This window comes from Melospiza melodia, chromosome 22, assembly GCF_035770615.1.
Source record: "Melospiza melodia melodia isolate bMelMel2 chromosome 22, bMelMel2.pri, whole genome shotgun sequence".
NCBI lineage: Eukaryota > Metazoa > Chordata > Aves > Passeriformes > Passerellidae > Melospiza > Melospiza melodia.
Genome location: NC_086215.1, coordinates 2,611,046 through 2,636,656, shown reverse-complemented (window position 1 = coordinate 2,636,656; position 25,611 = coordinate 2,611,046). Strand labels below are relative to the sequence as shown.

The following is a 25,611-nucleotide window of genomic DNA, read 5'->3' as shown; positions in this document are numbered from 1 at the left end:
ACTGCCTTTGACGGAGGAGGAAAACTGAAGAAAACAAGAGATGCAATCCTAACTACTGACCTTTTACTTGAGCTTGGTGATGTTTTTCAGCAGCAGAGCCTCTGGGGAGTAACAGCATCCTCCTTGCTATTGTGCTGCCTGCCCAAAAAGGGGGCTAAAGTTCAGCTTTTATGATGTTCTCACTCTGGGCTTGTGGGAAAAAGGCCACATTCCCTTTCTTAGGTCATACGAGTGCAAGAGATGACAGAGTCCTACAGTCTAACCCCAGGGCAGGAGGCCAGTGCAGAATGGGACTGGGATAGACAGCTTGGTAAATACACTGCCAGCTTTTTCTCCTTATGGAGAGTCACAGCAGGTGGGAGGGTAATTTACATTGTTAAATTAAAAGGCACTGATTTATTTTATGTTGGTGTGTTATTGTTTCATAGGAGCACATGGGTTGCCATAACTTGTGATGGACTCTTGCACTTTATTGTTAAATCCTCCTTTTCCACTTTGGTCAACAGTTACTGGAAATGAACATTATCTACCAGGACAGAAAGAAGAGGCAAATAAGCATCAAACAAAATTCCAACCTCCTCCCCAGCAAACTGGAGGTTTTCAGAGAACCCTCCATAGTTTTGAGGACTGGGATTATTGCAGTGGCTGTTCTCAGATGGTGCTCTTTGGCCCTCAAACTGTTCCTGTACCTGGGGCCTAGAGAGACACTGGTCCCTTTGCTCACAGGCCCTGATCAGGCTCTGTGTCTTTGAGCTGCCACCTGGTCTGACTGTCCCCCTTCCCTCAGCCACATCGGGTGTTTCTCTCCATTGAGGCTTCCTTCAGCCTTGTTGAGGTGTTGTTCAACAGACTCTGAGCTGGTCTTTCCACATGGCATGATCCTGGCTGTGCTGTGCTTTCTGAAATGCAGGGTCTGGGAGCAGAGGAGGTGGTTCTGCCTGGAAAGGCTCCCTATCATAAGGATAAATTTTGTTCTAAAATTACAAATACAGTTTTAAAGTTTCTATCAGGCATACTGTTTAAAAAACAAATCTGGATGATGCTGACATGAGCCTGTGCACTGCCATCCTTTGGCAGCTGGTGACTCTGCTCCAGGGGCTCAGGGTGCTGATCAGCTCACAGCCCCCCCATCAGCAGCAAGCTGAGAAATCCTGTCCTGGGGCTGCTGTGTGAGTTTGCCTTCAGCTGGAGTCTTGTCTTCTGCATGGCAGAGCACATAAAACCTTCATGTCCCTGAAGGATAGGTGTGACTACAGTGCAGTCAGTACTGTGAGCTCTGGATGATGAGGAAAGGTGACTGTTCTGGCAGAATGGAGCAAGTGGAAGTGCTGACTGATCAAACAGGTGAATCACAGCTGCAAGAGAAAGGTCTTGCTCCTGCCCTTCTCTCTCATGCCCTTGCACCCAGTCCTGGCACAGGTCACCTCTTTGCTCCTGTGCTGGTACCTTGGAGCCTTCACTGAGCTGGGTCAATTCCCTGGCCCAGCAAGAGCAGATCTGTGTTCTGGCCAAGTTCATTTTCTGTGGAGGTGAAGCAAAGGGGCAGCTCTGATCTCTGCTCTGGGCCAGGGACAGGAGCCAGGGCACGGCTGGGGCTGGGCCAGGGCAGCTCAGGCTGGAGCTCAGGGCAAGGCTCTGCCCCCAGAGGGTGCTGGCACTGCCCAGGCTGCCCAGGGAATGGGCACGGCCCCGAGGCTGCCAGAGCTCCAGGAGCCTTTGGGCAGCGCTGCCAGGGGTGCCCAGGCTGGGGCTGCTGGGGGGGCTGGGCAGGACAGGGGCTGGGCTGGGGGATCCTGGGGGGTCCCTCCAGCTCAGGGGATTCTGTGATTCTAATGAGAATCAGTCAGTTTGCTTTTGGACAGCTCATGTCCTAAGCAGAATGTCTGGGCACCAGGCAGGTGGTGTGATACAGGCAGGTATTTATTCAAAGTGCTCGGGGAAATGTGCAGACTCCAAGCCCACCTTTGGGTGGCTGTTTTAGGGGCACAAAAAAGGTGTTCCCTCCTTACTGGGGTACCCCACGCTGTGGCAAGGTGAGCTGTCAGACTATGGCCAGAGGAGGCAGCTCACCCACCTTGTTTTAATTTACCTTTGGCACTGAGCCTTGCCTTTGGAGTGGCTTCCAGTGACTGTCCCTCACATGTGGCAAACACAAATACCCAGTGACCTGAGCATGCAGGCAGATGTGTGGGCTCTGAAGGAGAGAAATGAGGTGCTTGGAGCCTGTTAACTCTCTGGCATTTCTGTTTATCACAGTGAGGGGTGGAGGGAAATTAATGCTGTGAAAACAGGCGTGAAGAGGAGGGAGGTTTGCCACAGACCAGGGATTTGAACCTGTGACAAAAAGCCCAGGGCAGTGGCATTCAGGTAACACCTGAAGTGTGTCTGGTCAAGGCAAGATCATGGCTCCTGAAGATTATTTAATATTTCTCTGTCTTTCTGGCCCACAAGTTTTGATTTTCATATCTGCCAGGACTCGCCCATGGCGCCCTGTGGTGCTGTGTGGTGCAGGTGCTGGCCATGCACCCCTGCCCCACTGCTCCCCTCATCCCTCAGCCAGCACTGTGTGGCTCTGGTGGCTGTGGAAAATCCACCATCCCTGCTGTCCCCTGGGAGGTGCCCATTTCACACAGCTGTAGGCTTTGGCTCTGCACATCGCTCATTTAACCTTGCTTAATTTTGGCTAATCTGAGAACGGATCTCTTTTCATTTTCTGCTGGATGCACTTTGCACTGAGCTATACAGACATTGGGAGGGAGAAGAATTTGTCTAAATTGTTTGTTTTTCCTCAGGAAAAAAGAAATGGAGATTTATGACCAGTTTTCCCTCCCCAGGGCTCTCCCTCAGCAAAGCCCTGCTTCGGTGGCAGAGGTTTGCAGCGATTCAGCACGACAAAAGTTCACACAGTTCAGAGCTCCAACAATTACAGAGGAGCTTTTCTTGGGATTTTTAAAATGTCCTAGACACAATTAAAAGAATTTCTCAGCAAGGAGAGTGCAAGCTGGGGACTCTCCAACAGATGTAATCACTCAAGGAAAACTTTGTTTGGCTTGGCTGGGCCCTGCCTTCGTTCCACGCTCTTTCATCCCACCACCAGGCTTTGTCTCAGCCTTTGCAGTGTCTCTCTGTCTGTCTTTCCCTCTTTCCATCTGCCCCACATTCCGCTGCAGGCTGAATGGGACAGCCTTAACCTGGCTACTTCCAAGACAAACAGCAAGTCAGATGGAAAAAGGGGGGCCCTTGGCTGTCAGGAGGCTCCGTGGTCACTCACTTCCTAGAATTAAAGGCTGGGAGTTGATCTGTAAGCCAGCCAAGCCAGAGACAATGACTGGGTTCCCATTTTGTTCCTTTGATACTGTCTTAAATATGTGCAATGACTGAGAAAACAAAATTTGCATAACGCAGAAATCCACTTTCTCATGCAGATCTGTGCTACCCTGTGTCCTCCAGTGTGGATGGCACAGGTGGCAAAGCTCAGCTGTTGTGTCTTACAGGGTTTTGGGAAGCAGGCCTGTTCTTAGAGAGCCAAGCTGTAACAATTCCTGGCTATGATGGGACAGTTTTGGTGGCCACATGGATGGGATGGGTACAGCTGCAATTCCGGTGTTGGACTGCCTGGTCCTGGTGAGTCACTTCCAGCTCAGGAGGTTCTGGGATTCTGTAAATCAGCAGGAGAGATGCATTGAAGCCACTGTGACCCCAGGTCAGTGCCAGTGTGTCCAGCCAGGCCCTGGTTTTGTGCCATGGCTTTGACCAGCCTCTGGACAGGGGTATTGCCTGTCCCACGTGTGACAGGGGTGTGAAGGTGCCTTTCCCTGCTCCAGAACCACCCCTGGACAATGCTGCTGTGCTTTTTGGATGTGAGATTTTCAGCTTTAAACCCCAGAGTGTGCTGCTGGGCTGTAACCAGCACGTGGTGATTAGAGAGCAGGTAATGATTGACTGTGTGGTTTGCAGGTTCTGTCACTGATGAAGCTGGGATAAGAAGGGGGCAGATTCCCTCTCAGGCACTGAGGGACATTTCAAATGCTGCAGAGTGCCTCAGGTCGGGTGGGAGGCTGAGAAGTGCCTGTGAGCTGGGGCTCCTGGGCACAGAGCCCTTGAGAGCAGCCTGAGCTCTGTGTGCAGCCCCAGGGCTGTGGCAGCCCCCACCCTCTGTGCCCACCCCCCCAGAGGGGCCCAGGCAGGGCTCGGGGTGGCAGATATCACACACTGGGCTGGCTCTCTGCTTTCATTCAGCGCTGGGACTCGGTACCACACACTAAAGAGCCTTTCCATTGGTATTCAGGGCTCATAGGGCAGCTCTGCACGGTTCCTGCGCCTTCCAAGGGAAAGGACTTTTCCATGCATAATTTAATCACGTTCAGCACGGCAGCAGTGGGTTGTTTTTTTTCCACAGAAAGTCTATAACTTCTCACTGGTGAACTCCTACACTTGGAGAACTCGCAGTGCGCTTGCTTATCTCGCTCTCTCAGATAAACACCTCTCAGCATCCTGTTTTTCTTGTGCCATACGAACAGGAAGAGAGCGATTGTTTGAGATGTGCGTCAGTCAGAGCTGGAACCAGGCAGCCCCTTACCCTCCCCATCACCATGGAAACCACCAAATCCCTTCAAACACATTGGTGCTGAGCTGACAGGTATCCTGGCTTTTCCACGTAGCCTCCCCAGAGCCACGATTTTAATGTGCAGGACCTCTCAAAAACAGGGGTTTTTAATTTTATCTAGGAGGTGCAGCTATAAATTTCGGAAGGGAACAGCCATCACAACTTTTGTTTTAAGTAGCAGTGAGATCTTTTATTTGGCCGTGGATTTGGTGCTAGGAGCAGTGGAAGGGCTCAGAGGCAGCTCTGCAGGCAGGGGCAGTGTGGGGTGAGGGACTGGCCAGGTCCTGCCTGAGCCTTGGGCAGCATCTGCAGCACGTCCTGGACAAGTGGCTTGAGCAGCCTTGGGAAAAGCTGGTCTGCAATCACTGCAGGGTCACCTGGAGAGCTCTGTGTGTGGAGAGAGCAGATTTGGGATTTGGGAGTGATTGGAACTGTTTCTGGAACCTCAGGGTGGGATTTTCAAAAGCTGCAGCAGAAATACGGATGAAGAATGCATTGTTTGAAGGTTCTGAAAATGTGTCGGTGTCAGTGCTGGTCTAGTGGCAGGTGTCCCCTTCCCACGGCAGGGGAGTTGGAATGAGATGATCTTTAAGGGCCCTTCAGCAAACTAGTCTGGGATTCTACCAGAGATGGAGTTTTAATCTACCACTCTGAGATGTAATTAGTCAGAGGGAGAAGGAAAAATTCTTTTAACTTAGAGGTTTAACCATTGTTTTATTCAACATAAGCAAAGCAGCAATTTCCCTCTGCCTCTGGAGGGCTTGGTTCAGCCGGGACAGATGGGTCTCCTCCACTTTGTTAACCCAAGTAAACATGTCACCGTGTCCCCAGGTGCCACATCTCCACCTTTTGTGAGCTCTTGCAAGGCTGGTGACTCCTGCACTGCCCAGGGCCTGGCTCCTGTCCCCAGTGACCTGGGAGAGGCCCTGCCCCATCCAGCAATGTGCTGCTGCTGAAATGTGCTCAGGGGAGGAACTGGCTGGAGAAAAGCTGGGAATGTCTTTTATACAAGAATCAAACTATTGTTACTGTTCTCAAAAGAAAGTTGGATGGCTTCAAAATACGTACTACAGCTTTTTGGAATTACCAGGTGGGTTTTTTCAAATAAAACTACTTAGGACACACAGTTAAAGGTTGTTAGGTTTAGAACTTGGGGATTTCCAGAGATGTCTGGAGGCAAAAAATTAGATATAATTTTAGCTCTATGATAGTACTCTGGATCTGATGATTCTTTCCCATCCTGTGCTTGAGTCCTCTGGGGCTGCTGCTGTTCCTGGCAGTCTCAGTCTCTTACATAATTAAGAAGTTTCCCCTTTTATTCTGGACAATATCAATTTTCTTCCCCTTTGCAGGGTTGATAAGTTTGAAAGAAGAAATTGTCAGTTTTCTGGAGTGCTGTTTTAGGTGTTTTTGAAGTGAATTTCCATTTCTATGGAAGTGCCATTAACTCAGTGCAAGGGCATTAACTGGCTGTGACAGATCCTCCTGTTCCTGGCCTGAGGAGGTTGGCAGGACAGTGGATGTGAGGAAGGGCTCATTCCAGGGCACTGATTGTTGTGCTCCTTCTGGGAACGTGGTGACTCGCTCCTCACCCTTCCCTCAACACCGAGCTGGTTTATGGGAACAGAACCCAATTCTCTTCATCACTGGAAAAATGCATGGAGCTGGTGCCTAAAGGAAGTAAGGGTAGCCTGGCTGAATTTTTGAAGGAAAAGAAAAACTGTAAGATGAAACTGTGAGTTTTGTTTGAACTCCTTGAACACAGGAGTACAAAGCCTGGTTTGGTCAGGATGGGGATCCACCCAGCTCAGGGCCTTGAGCCACCCCTCTGGCTGTGCCTGGCATGAGGGTGGAGGGAGAGGTGTGAAATGGGAAGGGAATGAGGGACTGCAGTGCTGTGCTCCCCTCCCATGTGTGTCCCCACTGTCCTGTGCCAGAGATTGTCATCCTGGTGCTGCAGAGCCCTTGACACTGGGGTTAGAGCCCCTGACAGAGGAGGAAGCCATGTGAGGGTATTGACCTGCACAAGGTTTATGATTGTTACATTTTTGGGCTTTTATGAAGTTGGATTTCATTACCTGCCTAGAAAGGAACCTCTTGGTGTTATTTTTAGAATTGCTATTTCTAGATTGCTGCGCTTCTCGTCCAGCCCTGCACTGAAAGCATCCCCAGATGGCCTCTGTCTGTCTGGGGTGATGTCACACCTTGTTCAGGGTGACAGTGTGGGACAGCTCCTGCACTCCTGGGCAAGGGAAGTTTCTGCTGCCCAGGCTGGTTCATCTCAGGCACTGCAAGGATGTCCCAGAGCTGGGTGACTCCTTGGTGAGGTTTCATTTTCATTTGTTGAGTTGGCACTAGCTCTGAAGGGCACCTCTGCTCCCATGCTGGGTGTGGTGCCCAGGTGTTGGAAGGGAGGGGATTCTGCCCCTCTGCCCTGCTCAGGTGGGACCCCACCTGCAGAGCTGCAAAGCCCTGGGCCCTGTGGAGCTGCTGGAGAAATCCAGAGGAAGCCATGGAGCTGCTCCAGGGCTGGAGCCAGGCTGGCAGAGCTGGGGGTGCTCACCTGGAGAGGAGAAGCTCCAGGGAGAGCTCAGAGCCCCTGCCAGGGCCTGAAGGGGCTCCAGGAGAGCTGAGATGGACTGGGGACAAGGGATGGAGGGACAGGACTCAGGGAATGGCTCCCACTGCCAGAGGGAAGGGCTGGATGGGATATTGGGAATTGGGAATTGTTCCCTGGCAGGGTGGGCAGGCCCTGGCACAGGGTGCCCAGAGCAGCTGTGGCTGCCCCTGGATCCCTGGCAGTGCCCAAGGCCAGGCTGGGCAGGGCTGGAGCAGCCTGGGGCAGTGGGAGGTGTCCCTGCCATGGCAGGGGTGGCACTGGGTGGGCTTTAATGTCCCTTCCAGCCCAAACCAGTCTGGGATGCTGTGCTGGTGCTGTTGCTGGTGCTGTTGCTGTTGCTGTTGCTGGTGCTGGTGCTGTTGCTGTTGCTGGTGCTGGTGCTGTTGCTGTTGTTGCTCACGTGTCTGTACACTCTGGGAGGGAGAGGAATGTGGATGCTCTTGGGGCTGATGTGGGGAGAGGGAGAGGAAAGCCCCATTTGCAGCACAGGGCTGGGGCTGTGCTGAGCCTGCCCTGCCCCACAGAGCCTGGGGAGCAGCTCTCCAGGCTCTCCATTGACAAAAAGCACTAAGAAAATAAGAGGGCAATGTCACTGCCTGTTGTGCTCAGCCAAGCGAGCCTTCTCTTTTAATGAGAGTGCATTTTGTTTGATCTGAGCTTTTTGGGGGGGAAATGATGAATTTTAGCCATTAGGAAAACAAAAGGCATGGTTATTTGTAAGGATTGTTTTATAAGAAGCATATGTGTGCTTTATTATTCTTGTGCTTCAAGTGTGGGGATTGTTTTCAGTTGGGAGGCTGCAGTAGAAGAATGTGAACTTCTGACTCACTTAGAAATTGAGCATGTATCAGCCAAATGCTGAGGTTCCTATTATGTTTTCATAACTCAAATTTCTCAGAATGGAAAGGATCTCACTTGCCCTTACTTAGAGAACGATTTTTGTTGCCATTGAGAAAGGCTGGCTTCTTTTCTAGAAAAACTTCTCTTGCTTTCAATACACTCTTCATTTCCCTTTTCCCTCTCCAGCAGGGCAGTTTCCCCATGTTCTGCCTGTGCACCTCATTCTCACCCATATTTCTGTTTGAGCCCCTAATTCTGTCTTTTCAATAATGATGTAGTCAGCAGCACAGACAAGGTATGGCTTCACAGAGTGATCCCAGGGAAGTGTGGGCTCAGCTAATGGCACCTGAGGAGTTCTGGCTTTTATCTAGAGGAACCAAGTGAGGAACGTGAGGTGAGCATTGCCTGCAGAGCCAGATGCAGCCCCAGCCGTTCTGTGGTTGTGTGCTTCATGTATGCTTATGCAAGGGTATTAGAGAACCCACATTCAGCAGGACCAATTCTGTGACACATGACTGCATGTTGGCACATTAACAGAGTAATGCCTCCAAACCAGAGTCTCATGGAGGAATTGCTGGCCTGCACCTTGCAAGGTGCATCACCGAGTTCAGAGTTTCTGTTAAACCAAGTCTGTGTGAAAGATGATGAAGAACCACAAAAAGATAAGCCTCTAGATACTGACCTCCTCCCTAAAGTGAAGCAAAATATTTGCTGCTGAGTGAAACAGCCATCTCAGTTGGACTGGAATAAAGCTTTGCCCCTGCTCTCAGTACAGGCAGAGAGCTGGGCTGGGGTAATCACTCCGAGCTGACTTTTCCATCTGGCCTATGAACAAAACATAAACTGTTCTGCAGTTCCCAGGGATGCCTGGGCCAGCTTGTGGCAGTGTGTTAGGTGATGTGACCTCTTTATTTCAGAGCCAATCCCAGCTGTGGGAATCTTCATCTGCTGTGGAGAAGCCGCAGGGGCAGGCGAGCAGGAGGTGGCTGTCGTCACAGGGCTGGAGAAACAGAGCAGTCACAGCTGCCTGATGAATGAAGAAATGTGGAACCATTCATCTTGTACAAGGTTTCTGGTGACTGAGAATGAGCTGATGTTCAAAGTCAGGTGATTGCAAGTGAGGAACTCAGAGCATTTTGGGATATTTTCCCCTCCTGTTTGATGTAGATCCTCCCACTGATTGCATTAGTGCTGAAGGGGAATCCAAATGTGTGGATAAAGAGCTGAAGAAACAAGTAAGAAAAGCCTTTCTTTCCTTGGTGAACCTGGGCTCCCAGACCTCCCCAAAGGCTCTGTCTTTAATGTTAAAATGGCAGGGGAGGTGTGTGGTGTGAGGAGCTCAGGGCTGTGGTGGCTGGTGTGGTTCCTTCCCTCCCGAGGTGGGAAGGGCTTGGTGCAGCTGAGTTCAAAGCTCTGTGGATGAGGACACAGCAGCTCAAATGGACACTGAGCCAAGGCTGCAGTGAGCCGGACAGGCCAAATAATGAAGGACTCTCTGCATCTCCTTGCTTCATTTCCTTGCTGCAGGAGTTCAGTAAATGCACGGTTAGCCATTCTCATCATATCTGCCTTTTGTGGGAGGCACAATGAAGGAATGGGCTGCTGGCATGGGGAGAGAGTCTTTGGAGCTCTGGAAACGGTGCTAAAGCAGAGCAATGTATTGTTTCTGAAATGAAATAGTTTTGTGACATCTGATCCTCTTGTAAATTTGGCTCTGTGGGATTCAGTGTGGAAGGGGAGCAGGCAGTGCTGGCAGCATTCCCTGTCCCTGCTACCTGAGCCCTGCAGGGAGCACCTCTGGCTGCCTGCACTCCTCGGTGGGGACTCATCACTGCAGCCCCTGGGGATTGGGATCTATCACCAAGTGCTGACTCACACTAACAAACTGAGAGGTTTATTTACGTTACATGTGCTCATTAAAGGGGGCACAGAATGAACACCCCGAAGGTGTCACAATCTGTGGCTTTCTACAGAGGAATTTTGTACCTTTTAAATTTGATCAGCTTATCCTCAGTGGTTCAAATGTAGGCACTAGAAAACGTATCCATTCATTTTTGCTCCATGTAAGTGATATTATTTCTCTGCCTGTTCTTCTGCAAAGGCAGCATACACTTACTGTGAGCTGCAGCCACTTCTGAACAAAATTGAGACAAACTAGGTTTGGATAAGAGACTTTGATTAATTCACACATAACACACAATTTGTTTGTCCTCAGCTGCAATTTGAATGACCCAGAGTGGGTGTGGGACAGGAGAGGGTGAATGGCTCTGTTCAACCAAACTCCCAGCTTCTTGTGCATTGTCTTCATTGAGGTATTGGAGTTTTAAACTCCAAACGAGACACCTGCCCTAAGGGGGTCATGGAAATACCTTGAATTTTAGTTTTCCTTTCAGAACTACATCTCAAAGACATGTTGAGATAAGCAGGAGTTTTCACTGATAACAGATTCCAGGGATTTATTGGGTCAGAAGGCACACAAAACAATAAGTAATATTAAAAATTCACTGATTGTCTACTGGGTGCGTTGGATATTCCATTAAACATTTATTAAAATTCAGTAAACTTGCAGTACAGGGGACAATCTGGCTGCCTAAAGAAAACATAACCATTGTAGGGCAGCAGAGGGGCAGCTCCCATCTCTGCTCTGTGACAGGGACAGGAGCCAGGGCACGGCTGGGGCTGGGCCAGGGCAGCTCAGGCTGGAGCTCAGGGCAAGGCTCTGCCCCCAGAGGGTGCTGGCACTGCCCAGGCTGCCCAGGGAATGGGCACGGCCCCGAGGCTGCCAGAGCTCCAGGAGCCTTTGGGCAGCGCTGCCAGGGGTGCCCAGGCTGGGGCTGCTGGGGGCGCTGGGCAGGGACAGGGGCTGGGCTGGGGGATCCTGGTGGGTCCCTCCAGCTCAGGGGATTCTGTGATTCCATAAATTTGTAATTCATAATTATCATTTTGTTCTTGACTTTTCCTGTCCATGCTTTCAGCTGTGACAGTTTGGGGGCTGTGACCTTGCATTTCACTCATTTTTTCCACCTTCTTTGGGGTTGCTTTTTTTCATTCAGTATCTTTTCTTCTGCTGACTGTAATTCTTCCAGGTCTTGGGCCACAAGGCATTTAATGGCTTTGGGCACAAACAGAAAGTGTCAGGAGGTTTTTTTCCTTGGGAAATTTCCTCCTCTGGGGTTGGATGTCACCCTTTCCTCAGCTTCAGCTGCACTGGTGAATAATGCAGCAGAATTTTGCAAGGACACCACTGCAAACCTCACCACAAATCCAGTGCTTACCTCAGCAGCCCCCAGGCACTGCTTTTGTTGTGATCACAGCAGGGTTTGAGTGATGGATGCACAAAGGAAATGGAGAGAATGAACAGAAAGTAGTTTATGGTTTTCCTCAAAGGCACTTTTCTAGCTCAAAAATATAAGCCTTGTGGTTTATATGGTTTTGAAATGTAACCACAAACCTTGAGAACTGGAAGACATTTGATTTACCATCTCCTGCAATTTTGGTACCAGGTTCAGGGCAGAACTCATTCATTTTCAGAATGAAAAACAGTCCAAAGAGATATATTAATGTAAAATGTTTAAAACAGGAACATGCTACTGGGAGAAACTGTCAGTGCCAAAACTTGAGGTCTTTTGTGTCTTGTTGGAGTTGGTACAGACGTGTCTTTTTGAGATCTCCACCAAAGTGCTCTAACCTTGATTTGGTGAGGCTTTTCCAGCTGTTTTAAGGTCTGCAACTCCCTTTTTTGGGAGCTGTGAAGGGTCAGTGCCAGAGTGAGCACTTTCTCTTGAGCTCAGTCTGGGAACTGGGAGGGCTCAGCTGCCTGGGACACATCTCCTGACCCTCCTCAGCTGCTCACAGCTGGAGCAGGGAGACCTGGTTTCTCTGACTTTCCACGCTGGGTTTGGTGTTGGTTTTGTTTGTTTGTTTGTTGGTTTGTTTTTTCGGGGTTTTTTTGCCGTTTTTGCTGATTTTTCTTGTTTTTATTTTGCTCATAGAATCCCGCTTGCTAATAGCTGGTTATCTCTTCAGGATGTAGGAGTCTCTGCAGGACTGAAGTTCTCTTTAGTGGAGCTTCTGGGTGTCCTTGGTGGGAATGATGGGGCTTTTCTGGCCACCATGCCCCATACTTGCCTTGTTCTTGTCCAGAGCTAAGCCCAGATGCCCTCATGGGTCACTTCTGACCATCTGCTTTTCAGTCCCTTTGCTTGATCCCTCCTTCCCTTGTGCTTCTCTCTTGCTCCCTGCTGTGTGGAGCAGCCACAAGACCTCCAGGTTTTTCTGGAAGGTTTGTGAAACTCCCTGGATGCTCCTGTTGTTTTTCCTTGGATGTCCTGGTATTAGTTTATTGCTAATTCTCTTCTTCCTTCACGGATGAGGATGGGCAGGTACCTGTCTGGTATCCCACCAGAGTATAGCAGTAGTTATTGATTAATTATCATTTTTCACACTTTAGGGGTGCCAGGAGAACTGTGAGGAGGACAGTCCTCCAAAGAGGTCCTGCAGAAGACTGAGCAGATAAGTTGTTCATTTCTTTCAGGAGACCTTCACATTTCCATTTTCTGTCCCATCTGGAGGGTACCTGGATGCAGGAGCTGCCGTGTCCTCCCTCTGCTGGAGGAGACAAGGGCACAGGGTGGCTTTGCTCTCCTGTTCCTGTCTGGCCCTGGGAGCAGCTGCTCCTGGGTTATTTTGTCATGTTCAGCCCCTGACTGTGCCTCATCCTGAGATTCCCAGGAGCCTCACCAGGTGAGGAACAGCTCTGTGCAGACACCAGCCAATTTCTCCATTTCTCTCCTTGTTCAATCCCTGCCCTCTGTCGTTGTGAAGCCATTCCCCGTTGTCCTGTCCCTCCAGGCCCTTGTCCCATGTCCCTGTCCAGCTCTCCTGGAGTCCCTTTGGACACTGGAAGGGGCTCTGGGCTCTCCCTGGAGCTTCTCCTCTGGAGCCTGTCCCCCAGGTGCGTGTCCCTCCTGTGCTGAGGAGTGGATGCTCCAGGGGTGCTCTGTGGAGATCACCCAGCCTGGCTCTGGGGCAGGGAAGGTGTCCCTGTGTCCCCTCAGTGTCACTCTGGGGCAGGGATGGTGTCCCTGTGTCCCTGTGTCCCCTCAGTGTCACTCTGGGGCAGGGATGGTGTCCCTGTGTCCCTGTGTCCCCTCAGTGTCACTCTGGGGCAGGGAAGGTGTCCCTGTGTCCCTGTGTCCCCTCAGTGTCACTCTGGGGCAGGGAAGGTGTCCCTGTGTCCCTGTGTCCCCTCAGTGTCACTCTGGGGCAGGGAAGGTGTCCCTGTGTCCCTGTGTCCCCTCAGAGTCACTCTGGGGCAGGGATGGTGTCCCTGTGTCCCTGTGTCCCCTCAGAGTCACTCTGGGGCAGGGATGGTGTCCCTGTGTCCCTGTGTCCCCTCAGAGTCACTCTGGGGCAGGGATGGTGTCCCTGTGTCCCTGTGTCCCCTCAGAGTCACTCTGGGGCAGGGATGGTGTCCCTGTGTCCCCTCAGTGTCACGCTGGCACCCCTGGCCTGGCTGGGACTGACTGCAGGGATGTTTTCCCCCTGCTGTGTCTGCTCGGGTTTCAGTGGCAGGGAGGTAAGGTAGGAAGCAGTCAGTAAGGAAAGGGCTGGGTTTGTTGACTGAGGTTTAGAAAGCTTTTAACAAGTTGAATTATTGGTTGTATGTGAAGTGAAACGCTGCTCTCCTAACTGCTCTCATTTCCTGTATCATTCCAGCCTGTTCCCTGCATTAATTACAGCTCAGATTTACAGTGTATTTGGTTACACACTGCATTGCAGTCTCTTTTTTTTTTTTTCCTCTGTGTGTATAAATTTCTTTGGGAGTCAGGCCAAGAGGAGAGTGTGCAGATATGCACACACACATGGACTGAATTTGACTGTAATTTGCTAATTTACTGGGGAGAAGAGATCTGGCTTTTTTGGTGTAAAAAGAGCCTTTTCTTTTTCCAAAGGAGGAGCAGTAGCTGAGAACAGCCAGTGTTTGGAGAGTTCAACATTTCAGAACAACCAGAGATGAGAGAAAATATTATCTTGTGAATTGTAAATGTGGCATTTTTAATTTGGCTGGTGTTTCCCAGAGGTTAGTGGATAATGGGAATATTATCATGCCCTTGGCTCAACCAGTAATCAGCTTGCTACTTCAAGTATTTTATAAATGCAGTGCCTCAGAGTTCAGCTGGATGAGGTAGAGCCTTTCACAGCTGAAGGAGTTTTTTGTGACCTGAAATATGAAGTGTGATGAGATACTGAGCATGAAATCTAGCATTTGGAAATGAGCTCTTTAGGAATTGTAAAACACAGAAGGCGATTAAAAGGAAGTTTCCTTTTCAGTTTAACATTTTTCTTTTGGCTGTATGAAAACATAAGAGGAGGTGCTTTAGGAGGATTGGTTTGGAGAGTTCATTCAGATTTTTAAATTCATTCTTCACATTTTAACTGTTGATGCTGCAGATGATTTTTATTCAGAATATTTTGTGTCGTGGTTTTATAAGTAAATGATTGTGAATTAGGTAGAATCAGATATCAAACATGTTACTGCTTTTAAAATCAAATGTTTCTAAACAATTGCTTTAGAAGTACTGGTGTGATGAATATTGCTATGATGAATAATGGCATGATGACTGTATGAGGAATGATAACACACAAAAGAAATACTGAATGCAAGTGCTGCAATAACTAGGTGAAAAGTAAGAGGAAAATTCCAAATAACCTTTTTTGAAATATTTGATACTTCTTTGTTTAGCCTTGCCACTTACCAGAGCAGCCTTTCATGGTCCCTCCTGCCTGAATCCCCTTGCAGCCCCACTGTTGTCCAGCCTGGCAGGGCACAGCCCTGGGCACACCCAGGGCCCTGTTGTGGCCCAGAGTCACCCTCCTCCATCCCAGCTGGCCAAGAGCTTCAACACAGAGCCAGGCATTGAAATCTGTGCTGATCATCCCTCCCCACCTGGGCTGGCTCTCAGGAGCCTGGGGAGGGTGGGCAGGGTTAGACTGGAGCAGCCCAGCACAGCTGGGAGTGCAGGGTGCTGAGCTAAATCCTGTCCAGCACAGCCTGGGAATGCAGGGTGCTGAGTTAAATCCTGCCCAGCACAGCCTGGGAGTGCAGGGTGCTGAGCTAAATCCTGTCCAGCACAGCTGGGAGTGCAGGGTGCTGAGCTAAATCCTGTCCAGCACAGCTGGGAGTGCAGGGTGCTGAGCTAAATCCTGTCTGTCCAGCACAGCTGGGAGTGCAGGGTGCTGAGCTAAATCCTGCCCAGCACAGCTGGGAGTGCAGGGTGCTGAGTTAAATCCTGTCTATCCAGCACAGCCTGGGAGTGCAGGGTGCTGAGCTAAATCCTGCCCAGCACAGCTGGGAATGCAGGGTGCTGAGCTAAATCCCAGCACAGCTGGGAGTGCAGGGTGCTGAGTTAAAGCCCAGCACAGCTGGGAGTGCAGGGTGCTGAGTTAAATCCTGTCCAGCACAGCCTGGGAGTGCAGGGTGCTGAGTTAAATCCTGTCTGTCCAGCACAGCCTGGGAGTGCAGGGTGCTGAGTTAAATCCTGCCCAGCACAGCCTGGGAGTGCAGGGTGCTGAGCTAAATCCTGTCTGTCCAGCACAGCCTGGGAGTGCAGGGTGCTGAGTTAAATCCTGCCCAGCACAGCCTGGGAGTGCAGGGTGCTGAGCTAAATCCTGCCCAGCACAGCCTGGGAGTGCAGGGTGCTGAGCTAAATCCTGCCCAGCACAGCCTAGGAGTGCAGGGTGCTGAGTTAAATCCTGTCCAGCAGAGCCTGGGAGTGCAGGGTGCTGAGTTAAAGCCCAGCACAGCCTGGGAGTGCAGGAGCAGGGGTGCTGAGTTAAAGCTGCCTGGCTGCTGGCTGGGATTTTGTCAGGATTTCAGAGTGCAGGGTTTTACACACTAATCCTGACTGGCAGTTGGAGCTTGGTGCTTTCCAGCACGGAGTAGCAGATTTCTCTGGGGTGAAACAATGCCCCAGTGTGTCTGAGCTGCCTCTACAGAGCCAATAAATCTGTTTTGTTTTGTTTTTCTCCCTCCTTTTCTCTCTTCCCCCTCCTGCAGGCCAGGACCCACTCGAACTGCTGCAAACCCTTCAGCTCCTATGGACAAAGCAGGAGCTGGGCAAGGTAAGGCTGAGCCCTGCCCACAGCAGCTCTGGATGCTGAGCATGTCCAGGCACAGGACGGGTCAGACCCGCCAGCCTTCGGGGCTGCTTTCATTCCAGCACTCAGGGGAAGAGCCTCTGCATTTGCAGCTACAAGTGAAAAGAAAAGGTAGCTTTGTGTGATGGGGAGCAGCTCAGGGGCTCCTAGAAAAGAGCTGGAGTTTCCAGGGCTGAGTTACAGAAGGAAAGAAAATCAAAGTTGCTTTTTTTTTTTTTTTTTGTTTTAAACACTTTTTTTGTCCATTAAATGAAGGATCTTGGGGGAAAGGGGAAGAATATTGCTGGTAGCTGAAAAAAATGAGAGTTGAATTTGGTAGGGAAGTGTTTTTTTGCCAACTGGGTATATCTAAGCTTTCATATTTGAAGTATTCTTTTTTTTTTTCCTGATTTGGTTGGGTTTTGCCTGTTAGAGTGGTGAATGCAACTTACATTGCTGTCTAAAATTAGTGCTGTTATTTTTATACAGCACAACCTATGGGCTCTACACTGAGATTTTTCATAGGCAGTAAAATATATTTAGTCTAAGTTTGGAAGCTTGAAAACTAGCAAAACCAGCAGATGCAGGGTTGAGTTTTCCATGTTTAAGTCTGTGCTGCTCAGGCAGGTTCAGAAGTGAAATGGTTCCTTTCCTAGGAGGCCCAGAGCCCTGCAGCTCCCACAGAACCTCGTGGAGCATCTCCTGTGTGGAACTGTCAGGGTCAGGGTTAGGCCCCAGCGTGGCTGAGGGCCTGGGGGACGTGCTCCATCCTGGGTGTCTGCAGTGCTTACTCACTGTCCTGGGCTGCTGCTCTTAGACTTTCCATTACTGCTAGTCTGTGGTTGCCAGCTGGAATAAACAACTGCAAACCCAATGTGAGAGGTGCCTTTCCAAATGGTCACTCACTGGGGGAGACTTGAGCTCAGCAACTCTGAAACCTTGAGCTTTCCATCAAGCTTTGTTAGAGTTGGAGAAAAAAAAATATTGTCCTTTAGGTCTGGAGGGCAGTTAATCCCACAAAACAACAGCAGGAAAGAGGAATCATCAAAATCTCTGCACTGGGTACCCTGGGATGTGTGTGTGGATTGGGAAGAAAAATACTCTGGCAAAGAAGAAGCCTCCCATGGACTCCTTTGGCAGAGAGCACTGCAGTGATTCTGCTGGGGATGGGAGACCTGGAGGATCCCCAGGACCTGTGGAATCACAGACTGGTTTGGTTGGGAAGGAATTTTAGGCTCATCCAGTGCCACCCCTGCCATGGCAGGGACACCTCCCACTGTGCCAGGCTGCTCCCAGCCCTGCCCAGCCTGGCCTTGGGCACTGCCAGGGATCCAGGGGCAGCCACAGCTGCTCTGGGCACCCTGTGCCAGGGCCTGCCCACCCTGCCAGGGAACAATTCCCAATTCCCAATATCCCATCCAGCCCTGCCCTCTGGCAGTGGGAGCCATTCCCTGAGTCCTGTCCCTCCATCCCTTGTCCCCAGTCCCTCTGCAGCTCTCCTGGAGCCCCTTCAGGCCCTGGCAGGGGCTCTGAGCTCTCCCTGGAGCTTCTCCTCTCCAGGTGAGCACCCCCAGCTCTCCCAGCCTGGCTCCAGCCCTGGAGCAGCTCCGTGGCCTCTTTTAGATTCATTCCACGGCTCCATGTCTTTCCTCTGCTGGCCACCCCATTGTCACCTGGGCTTTGCAGGTGCCCAGTGGGGTTTGCAGGTGTGTGTCCCCTCCAGGCTGTGTGCTGAGCAGGAAGGTGTTTCCCAGCTTGGAGGGTGCCCAAGGAAAGCCTTTCTGGAGCAATGGGGAGGGCTGTGGTGAGCCCAGCTGCTGTGGGGGCCGCAGCAGGAATGTCCCAGTGGGCTCTGACTCGTGCTGGTCACGCTGTCACCAGGACGGGCTGAGCCATGCCCAGGGCTGTGCACCCACACAAAGTGCAGGCTCTGTTTAGGGGGGCTGGGCTGCTCTGCCCTCTGTGTGCAGCTCAGGGGGGTTGTGCTGCTGCTGCCCCCCACACGTCCAGCCCCAATAACTGAGCTGAGGTGGCTCAGGTCCAGCTCCGCTGCCCCATGCTGGTGAGTGGCAGCAGCTTCTCTGCCTCTTGCTGTGGGTGCCTGTAGGTCAGTCCTGTCCATAGCTGGGGAAATCAGCCCCTGGGTCCCAAATCAGTGACCATGGGCAGGAATGTGTCTGCCAGTGTGACCCTGGTTCTGGAGCATGGACACAAGAAGTTGTCATTTCCTACATAGGAATGGCAGTTTGGGAATAACCAGGAAGCATCAGCAGACTGCCCGGAGCTGTGGGACTAGAAAGAGGGGATCAAAGCTGAATAAAGGACTGTGTAGTTTGAGCATCAGCAACATTTTCCTATTCCCATGATCTGTCAGGCTGTAGAAATCCCCCCAAGGAGCATTCCCTGCCATGGGAATCAATTGAAATGGAAATGGCAATTAGAAAAAAAGTTTGAGAGGAATCCCTCTCTGGCAGAGGGACAGCCAGGCAGCACAGCACCCTTTCCTCTCTGATTTAGGTGTCTTGTGCCCTTTTTGTTCTCTGCCTTTGCCCCTCAGACCACAGCTGCCCTAGCTGAAGGCTTGCTGGGGGGTTTGGGATGAGGCTTTTCCCAGCCCATCACAGCCTCACTGTACAAAGGCCACGCTCAGGCAGACACAGCTCGATGGTGGCAGTGCTGGGAGCTGCTCTGCCTGTGCCAGCAGGACCTGCTGGCTGCTGGAGCCCTTCCTGCCAGAGCCCAGGCTCAGATCCAGCCCAAGGAGGAGCTGAGCAGGGTGGTGGAAGCTCCAAATGTGCTGAAGTGGGGCTTTTGGGGGAAAAAAGCCATTTCCAAACAGTGCAGTGGAGTTGGCGAGTTGCTTTATTTTCCTTTGGCTGTTGTATTGGATGTTTGTGGTTGGATCAGAGCTCATCTTTGCCTTCTCTTGCATCTCCCAGCGAAGTTGGAGCCCTGTGTCTAACATTGCAAACTTTTGCCACAGGGAAAATTACTTAGAGGGAGAAATCTCTTATCTAAAGTCCCATCTCCGTTAGTCATCAGCTTTTTCATACTGCCTTTATAGCCTACTGAGAAAAAACCAGTTTCTGTCATAAACCATAGGTTCTGTGGGTTTTCCAGACATGAAAGACACTCTGGAAAACAACTGTCTTCCAGTAAAAATTGTCGATGAATAAAAAAAGAAAAAATTCATTGGCAAATTTTCTGTAGATTTTATTTTGTTTTCCATGTTGCTCTTCAAACTTTATATTGTTTCCACTGGAAGCTCCGAATGGGGCCATGAATCCAGTAAATTACAAGTGCTGGCTGCAGCAGGAATGAGCATCTTTTGGATTTGGCTTTTTAGCCAGAAAAGAAAGAGAGCAGCTGCTCTCAGTGATTTCTGGTTTTGTGTCTCTCTCTCGCCCTGCTCCACGCTGGTGATGTGCCATGCAGTGAGAGGTCCTGTGTGGGTACTGAGGATGCCACCTCCTCACCCTGCCAACCCTCCCAGCTCCCTGGAAACTACTTCTAATGTAAACATTATAGAGATACTGCTCAGTACTGCTAATTTATCACTTCTACCAGATGGGGAGTAAGTAGCCTATTAACATTCACAAAGTGAGGGTCCAATTCCTTCACATTTCTAAACACATCACCCTGGGATTCCTAAGATTTATGGCATGGAGTTTTCCCATGTTCTGAGCCCCTTTGTGGGGCCTTTAGGCTCATGGAGGTGTGCAGGGGCAGGAGGTGCTCAGGGAGCTTTTGGGGGAAGGAGCACAGATCTGGAGGATGACAATCTGACAGAATTTGAACTCAGATATTTCATTCACTTTGATCTGAGTGTAAAATCCAAACTAGTTTGAGACTAATTTTGTGGGCACTATTGTGGCTGAAGTGGGCATAAGGTCAAATGTGCAGGTTTGTGGTGCAGCCATGAGGATGGGCTCTTGTTCTACACCTTGCAGGTACCTTAGAAGAGCAGGAGGTTTTTGAGCCCCCTTCTCTACCTTCAATATTGCCATTTTCCCAGTAACACCCCTCTCTCCAGCTCACTTCTCCCCCTCCCCCAAATCCCAAGCCCCTTTGTCTGCCCCACAGAACAACTTCTCTGTCTTTATGGGATAATTAGTGTGGACAATTGCTGCTTTTCCCATTGGGTTTGAGGTGCAGTGAGCCATGAAGGAATCTGTAATGACATGAAAAGTCACTGGAGGCGCGGATGGTGGCTGAATAGCAACAGTTACCTCTCTGAATAGATTAAATTAAAAAAAATACAGCTTTGTGTTCAGCTGGGGGAAGGGAGGATTCACTAATCTTTTTGTACATGACAATGTGGTTTTGTATCTCGGCAGCTCAAGGAAGAAATCAGGCGGGGCTTTGCCAGACTGGAGGACCCTTTGGCAGCACTCCTGGCCATGCTGGAGAGCAGCAGCGACTGGAAGGGGAAAGGGCATTCCCTGGGGTATTGCATCACCACCGAGCTGCAGCTTTGGATAAAAGCACATCCTGCTGTCCCACAGGTTAGCAAAAGAGAAAGCAAGAGAGCTGGGAGAGAGGAGAGAACAATTGATGGCAATTTTACTCAAGTATCTCTAGTTTCACTTTATTCCAAAGTCCAGTATCTTCTCTGTAGCCTTACACAGAGTGTGACAAGGTGTGAAACACAGTGAGATGTTATCTGTGGCATGCTGGCCTGAAAATGAAATCATATTGGGAGCTGTGCTGCCAGAGCTGTTTCCCCTCCAAAGTTGGGATTTCATCTCTCCAGATCAAACCACTTTGATGGAGCGTTGCTCTTGCAGCCTTTCCAGGCTGGAGGCTCTCCCACTGGAACCCACATCCCTGCTGTCAGGAGAAACCCAGTTGCAGAAATCTGCTCTGTGTGTTCTTCCAGCTCTGCAAATAGAAGCCAGTTACTTTAGGATTGCTTAATTCCTGCCATATGGTGGGAATGCAGAAAATGGGAACAGCCTGCCTTTTCAGCAGCTGGATGATTAGTTCTGTAAAGTTGGGTCATCAGATTATATGTCCTAATGTTTACCATTCCTTCTGCCTTCAGATATTCTGACCTACTGAGTTTTTCTCTTTTCTGTGAGATTTTGGCTCTGAACTGCAGGATACTTTTATATTTGTGTTGCTTCCTTTCCCATTTTTCCAAATGGCTCTGGTTACATATAGAGTTCTGCCATTACAGGATTGGCAAAGTGCTACTGGCACTGAAATTCCTGTGTCATGAGTGAATGTTCATGTGGGAGCACAAGGATTTAAATACCTGTGTCTGTGCATCTTTTGATGGTGCTTTTGCTTTCCCTACCCTTCATGCACCCAGCAGCAAGCCTGGGAATGAAAATTGAATTCTTATGTCTGATAGGTGAGATCTCCCTGGATGGGAGTCGCTGGATTCAAAGATTTTCTTCTGGGAACCAGGGGGGAGAATTTCTGAAGAGCTCTGTTAGCACAGAGGGCATTTTTCCAGTTTCAGATTTTACTTTTGCACAAGGCCCTATCCCTTCTCCAGAATCACCCCACAAACATTTCATGTTCTTAAAGTGGGTGCTGTGGAAAAAATGTGCATCATATTGTTGTGATTTCTGCCTGCAGACTCCGTGGGGAAATCGGAGAATCCCTTCCAGAGGAATTTGCTTGCTCTGTTTAAACAAGCTGTGCTTTCAACCACCGTTGAATCGCAGCCATCTTTACCAAAGATGTTTGATTGTTTTTTTGGTTGTTTTTTGAAGTCTGGCACCAAGCTGAAGAAGCTGCAGGCCCGTGTGCTCGGAATGCTCTCCCAGTGCCCAGCTAATCTGCTTGACCCCCTGATTAGCATTTACCAGCTCCACACAGCAGACCGGAACTATTTGCTTGAACATGTCAGTCATCTTTATCTCCAGGGCAATTACAAAGAGGTGGGTCATGTCTTTCAAATAAATTTACCTTGCCAGCTCTCTGTGAATGTCTGTGTCCTTTTTTTTTGGATGCATTTCAATGTGAATTCCATTTCATCCCAGCAGCTGCACGCTGTGAATGCTGCAGCTTAGTGTGCTCTTCCCATGTACAGGAGCAGCCTGGGCTCAACCTTGGCTTTTCTGCTGACTGAGGACAGAATGCCTGGGAATCCTCCCTCCACTGCTTTGCTGACCTTTGAAAGTAATGGGTTAATAGGCTTTAATTTGGAGAATTTAAGGGGATGGCTGTATTCTTTTTCGTTTTCCTTGTCCTTAGAAAGAAAAGAAGGGATTTTAGTCCTTGGTCATAGACCTGCTGTGCTATCTCCAGCCCACCTGCAGCCAGAGGGCTTGGAAAACCTCACTGGTCCCATGTGATTGCCCCAACCTTAGGTCTCAGTTGGAGGAATTTTGAAGCCTCTTTACCACTGAGGCTCATATTCCAAATGTGTAACACCTCCTGTGTGTGTGTCTGGGTGGTTGACACAAGCAGGAGTTCACCAGACCCAGGATCTGGTGTGCTTTACCCTGTTTCACAGCACTGCAGCATCTCCAGCAGGGTTGCCCCAGCCCTGGAATTGTTCCAGGCCAGCTTGGACAGGGCTTGGAGCAACCTGGGGTAGAGGAAGATGTCCCAACCCATGGTAGGGGGTGGAACTGAATGGTCTTGAAGGTCCCTCCCAAGTATTCTATGATCTTTCTTTTTTAAAGGCAAAAGGGTTTATTTTTCTCCCTGAAGCATGATTCATTTGGATGGTATATAACAACTTGACCTTGTTAAGCAAAAGTAAAAATTAAAACAGCATTCTTAAAATCTTAAAAATAGCAATCATAAAACCCTAAAATTCTTCAGTATAGCTGAATTCCCAGGTGACATCCTGGAATCCCATTCTTTTTGATTTCTTCAATACTGAAACAAAGATATTTTGTATTTGGTTCAAAGTTCCCTGGTAGTGCTTGAGAGTTAGTCTTGTGCTCAAAAAGTTTTTGAATGTGACCATTTGACAATTACAACATGAAGAAATGTCTTATTTGATTTTATTCAAGTGGGACTTTTAGGTTCATGGCTCCAAAAATATTTGTTGTTTTCTTTAGAAATACAGTTCTTTCTAGATCCAGCTTTGGAAAGCTCTAGATTTTTTGGTGGAATTGTTGTTCTGTTTTTTCTTCCACAGCAGAGATCATTTACTGCTCATTCCCAGTATGAAGAATAGGAAACCTCAACAGCTTCTCACTCTCAGCCATAGCTTTCTTCTGGCTTTCTTTTGTTACCCGAAGGATGAATGGAATTCCCTTCAAAAATAACAGGAAGTCTTTTACTGCCCTTGGGGACTGAACATACCTAAAAGTCAAGCTAACCCCAAACAACCTGGAGCTGGGGCTCTGAGCATTGCAGTGGCTGTGGGTGTCCATCTGTCCTTCCCTTCCCCATCTCTCAGCTGGGGCAGTGAAGTAGACTCACATGTAGGATTGTTGGTTCTTCAGTCTCTCATCTGAAAGGATAGAAATCCATACCAATCCTGACTGCCATTATTTATTTTCTTGCTGTGTTTGCAATAAAACACCAGGCATTTTACAGTTCAGTACTTAAAAGGGTTTATAAAAAAGAGGGAGATGACAATTTTCATGGGTACATAGTGATAGGACAAGGGCAACTGTTTTAAGCTGAAAGAGGAGAAATTTAGATGGGGTATCAGGAAGAAATCCTTCCCTGGGCACAGGGTGCCCAGAGCAGCTGTGGCTGCCCCTGGACCCCTGGCAGTGCCCAAGGCCAGGCTGGACAGGGCTGGGAGCACCTGGGACAGTGGGAGGTGTCCCTGCCATGGCAGGGGATGGAGCTGCTCAGGCTTTCAAGTCCCTTCAAACCCAAACCGGTCTGGGGTTCAGTGATTTATCCTAGAGCAGGTAATTCCCTTTGTCTGTGGTGTGCAAACCATGAATGTCCTCTGCCCTGAGAGTTAAGGCTCCTTTCCCTCATGGAGGCTTTGGAGAAGGTTCCCTTTGGGATTCCAGGGTCCCCTGGGGGTGCCTGTGGCAGGTGTTTGTTGCTGCAGCACCTCTGGCCCTCCCTTAGCCTGGATTTGGGGAGCTGGTTGGAGGCTGAGCCCGGGGCTTGGGGCAGGGCTGGCACAGGAGAGGGGACAGGGGACAGGCTGTGGCTGTGCTTTAGCAGCAGGGGCTGTGCTGAGGAGGCACCTGCAGGGGAGCAGCGCCAGCGGATGGCACTGTGCTCCCGGGATGCAGGGAGCAGGCACTGGCAGCTGGGGAGCAGCAGGGATGTGCAACTGGGGTTTGAGGTGTCCGGGCTGTCTGGCGTTTTAGCTTTATCTTCTTTTGTGATGGGACCGTGCAGCTGCTGGAGCAGCAGTGAGAGCTCTGAGAGTGCAGTGAGAGCTCTGAGAGTGCAGTGAGAGCTCTGAGAGTGCAGTGAGAGCTCTGAGAGTGCAGTGAGAGCTCTGAGAATGCAGTGGGAGCTCTGAGAGTGCAGTGAGAGCACTGAGGGCTCCCAGCTCTGCTCCTTGTGGGCCACGTGGCATGGGGACATGGGAGGGTTCAACACTCCCACTCAGGGAGTTCCAGTGAAGCTCAGCAGCCTTGTCCCCTTCCCAGAACCCCTCTGAAGGCAGCTGTGGCTCCATGCCACCCTCCACCTGGACTCTGCCAGAGCTGCCAGAGCCCTGCTGGCTGCAGGAGCCGGGGCACGGTGTGGGGAAGGGTCTGGGGGCCAGGGGAACACCGTGTGGGAAGGGTGCTGGCTCTGGGAGGACGTGCCATGGGAATGCCCTGGATCAGTGCTGTGTGGGAAGGGCACTGGGTGGCAGTGGATTTGGTGTGAGGAGGGCACTGGGGTATTTGGTGATGGGAGGGTGCTGGGTGCTGCTGGATTTGGAGTGTGTGGGAAGGGTGGTGGGTGTTTCTGCTGTGGGAAGGGCACTTGAGTGTCAGTGGAAGTGGAGCAAGAAGGACTCTGGATGGATTTGGTGTGGGAAGGAGACTGGGTGTTCTGGTGTGGGAAACGTGCTTGGTTTGGGGAAGGACACCCTATTCTGACGTGGAAGGACAGTGGGTATTGTGGTGTGGAAGGACACCCTGTTGGGATGTGGAAGGACACTGAGTTTGGGGAAGGACAGCCCGTTGTGGCATGGAAGGGCTCTGGGTTTGGGGAAGGACACCCCGTTGGGTGTGGAAGGACACTGTGTTGGGGGAAGGACACTGTTTTTGGTTTAGGACACCCCATTGGGGTGTGGAAGGAAACTGTGTTTGGGGAAGCACACCCTGTTGGGGTGTGGAAGGGTGCTGGGTGTTGTGGTGTGGAAGGACACTGGATTTGGGGAAGAACACTGGGTTTGGGGAAGGACACCCCATTGGGGTGTAGAAGGACATTGGATTTGGGGAAGGACACCCCGTTGGAGTGTGGAAGGACACTGGATTTGGGGAAGGACACTGGGTTTGGGGAAGGACACTGTGTTGGGGAA

The 25,611-nt window shown here is 50.2% G+C and overlaps 1 protein-coding gene across 7 annotated transcripts in view; it reads left to right on the top strand.

Annotated features, from left to right (window-relative positions):
- The window catches only part of EXD3 (exonuclease 3'-5' domain containing 3), a 256,573-nt gene that overhangs the window by 61,855 nt on the left and 169,107 nt on the right, over positions 1–25,611 (top strand). For 4 of the 7 annotated variants that reach the window (XM_063175038.1, XM_063175039.1, XM_063175044.1 and 1 more), the window contains 4 exons: positions 3,495–3,624; positions 16,126–16,190; positions 20,543–20,710; positions 21,929–22,096. In XM_063175038.1, coding sequence (XP_063031108.1) covers positions 3,549–3,624; positions 16,126–16,190; positions 20,543–20,710; positions 21,929–22,096 — 477 coding nt within the window. In that variant the 5' untranslated portion in view covers positions 3,495–3,548. The remainder of the gene's footprint in view (positions 1–3,494; positions 3,625–16,125; positions 16,191–20,542; positions 20,711–21,928; positions 22,097–25,611) is intronic. The other 3 variants (XM_063175040.1, XM_063175041.1, XM_063175042.1) reach the window with 2 other exon arrangements.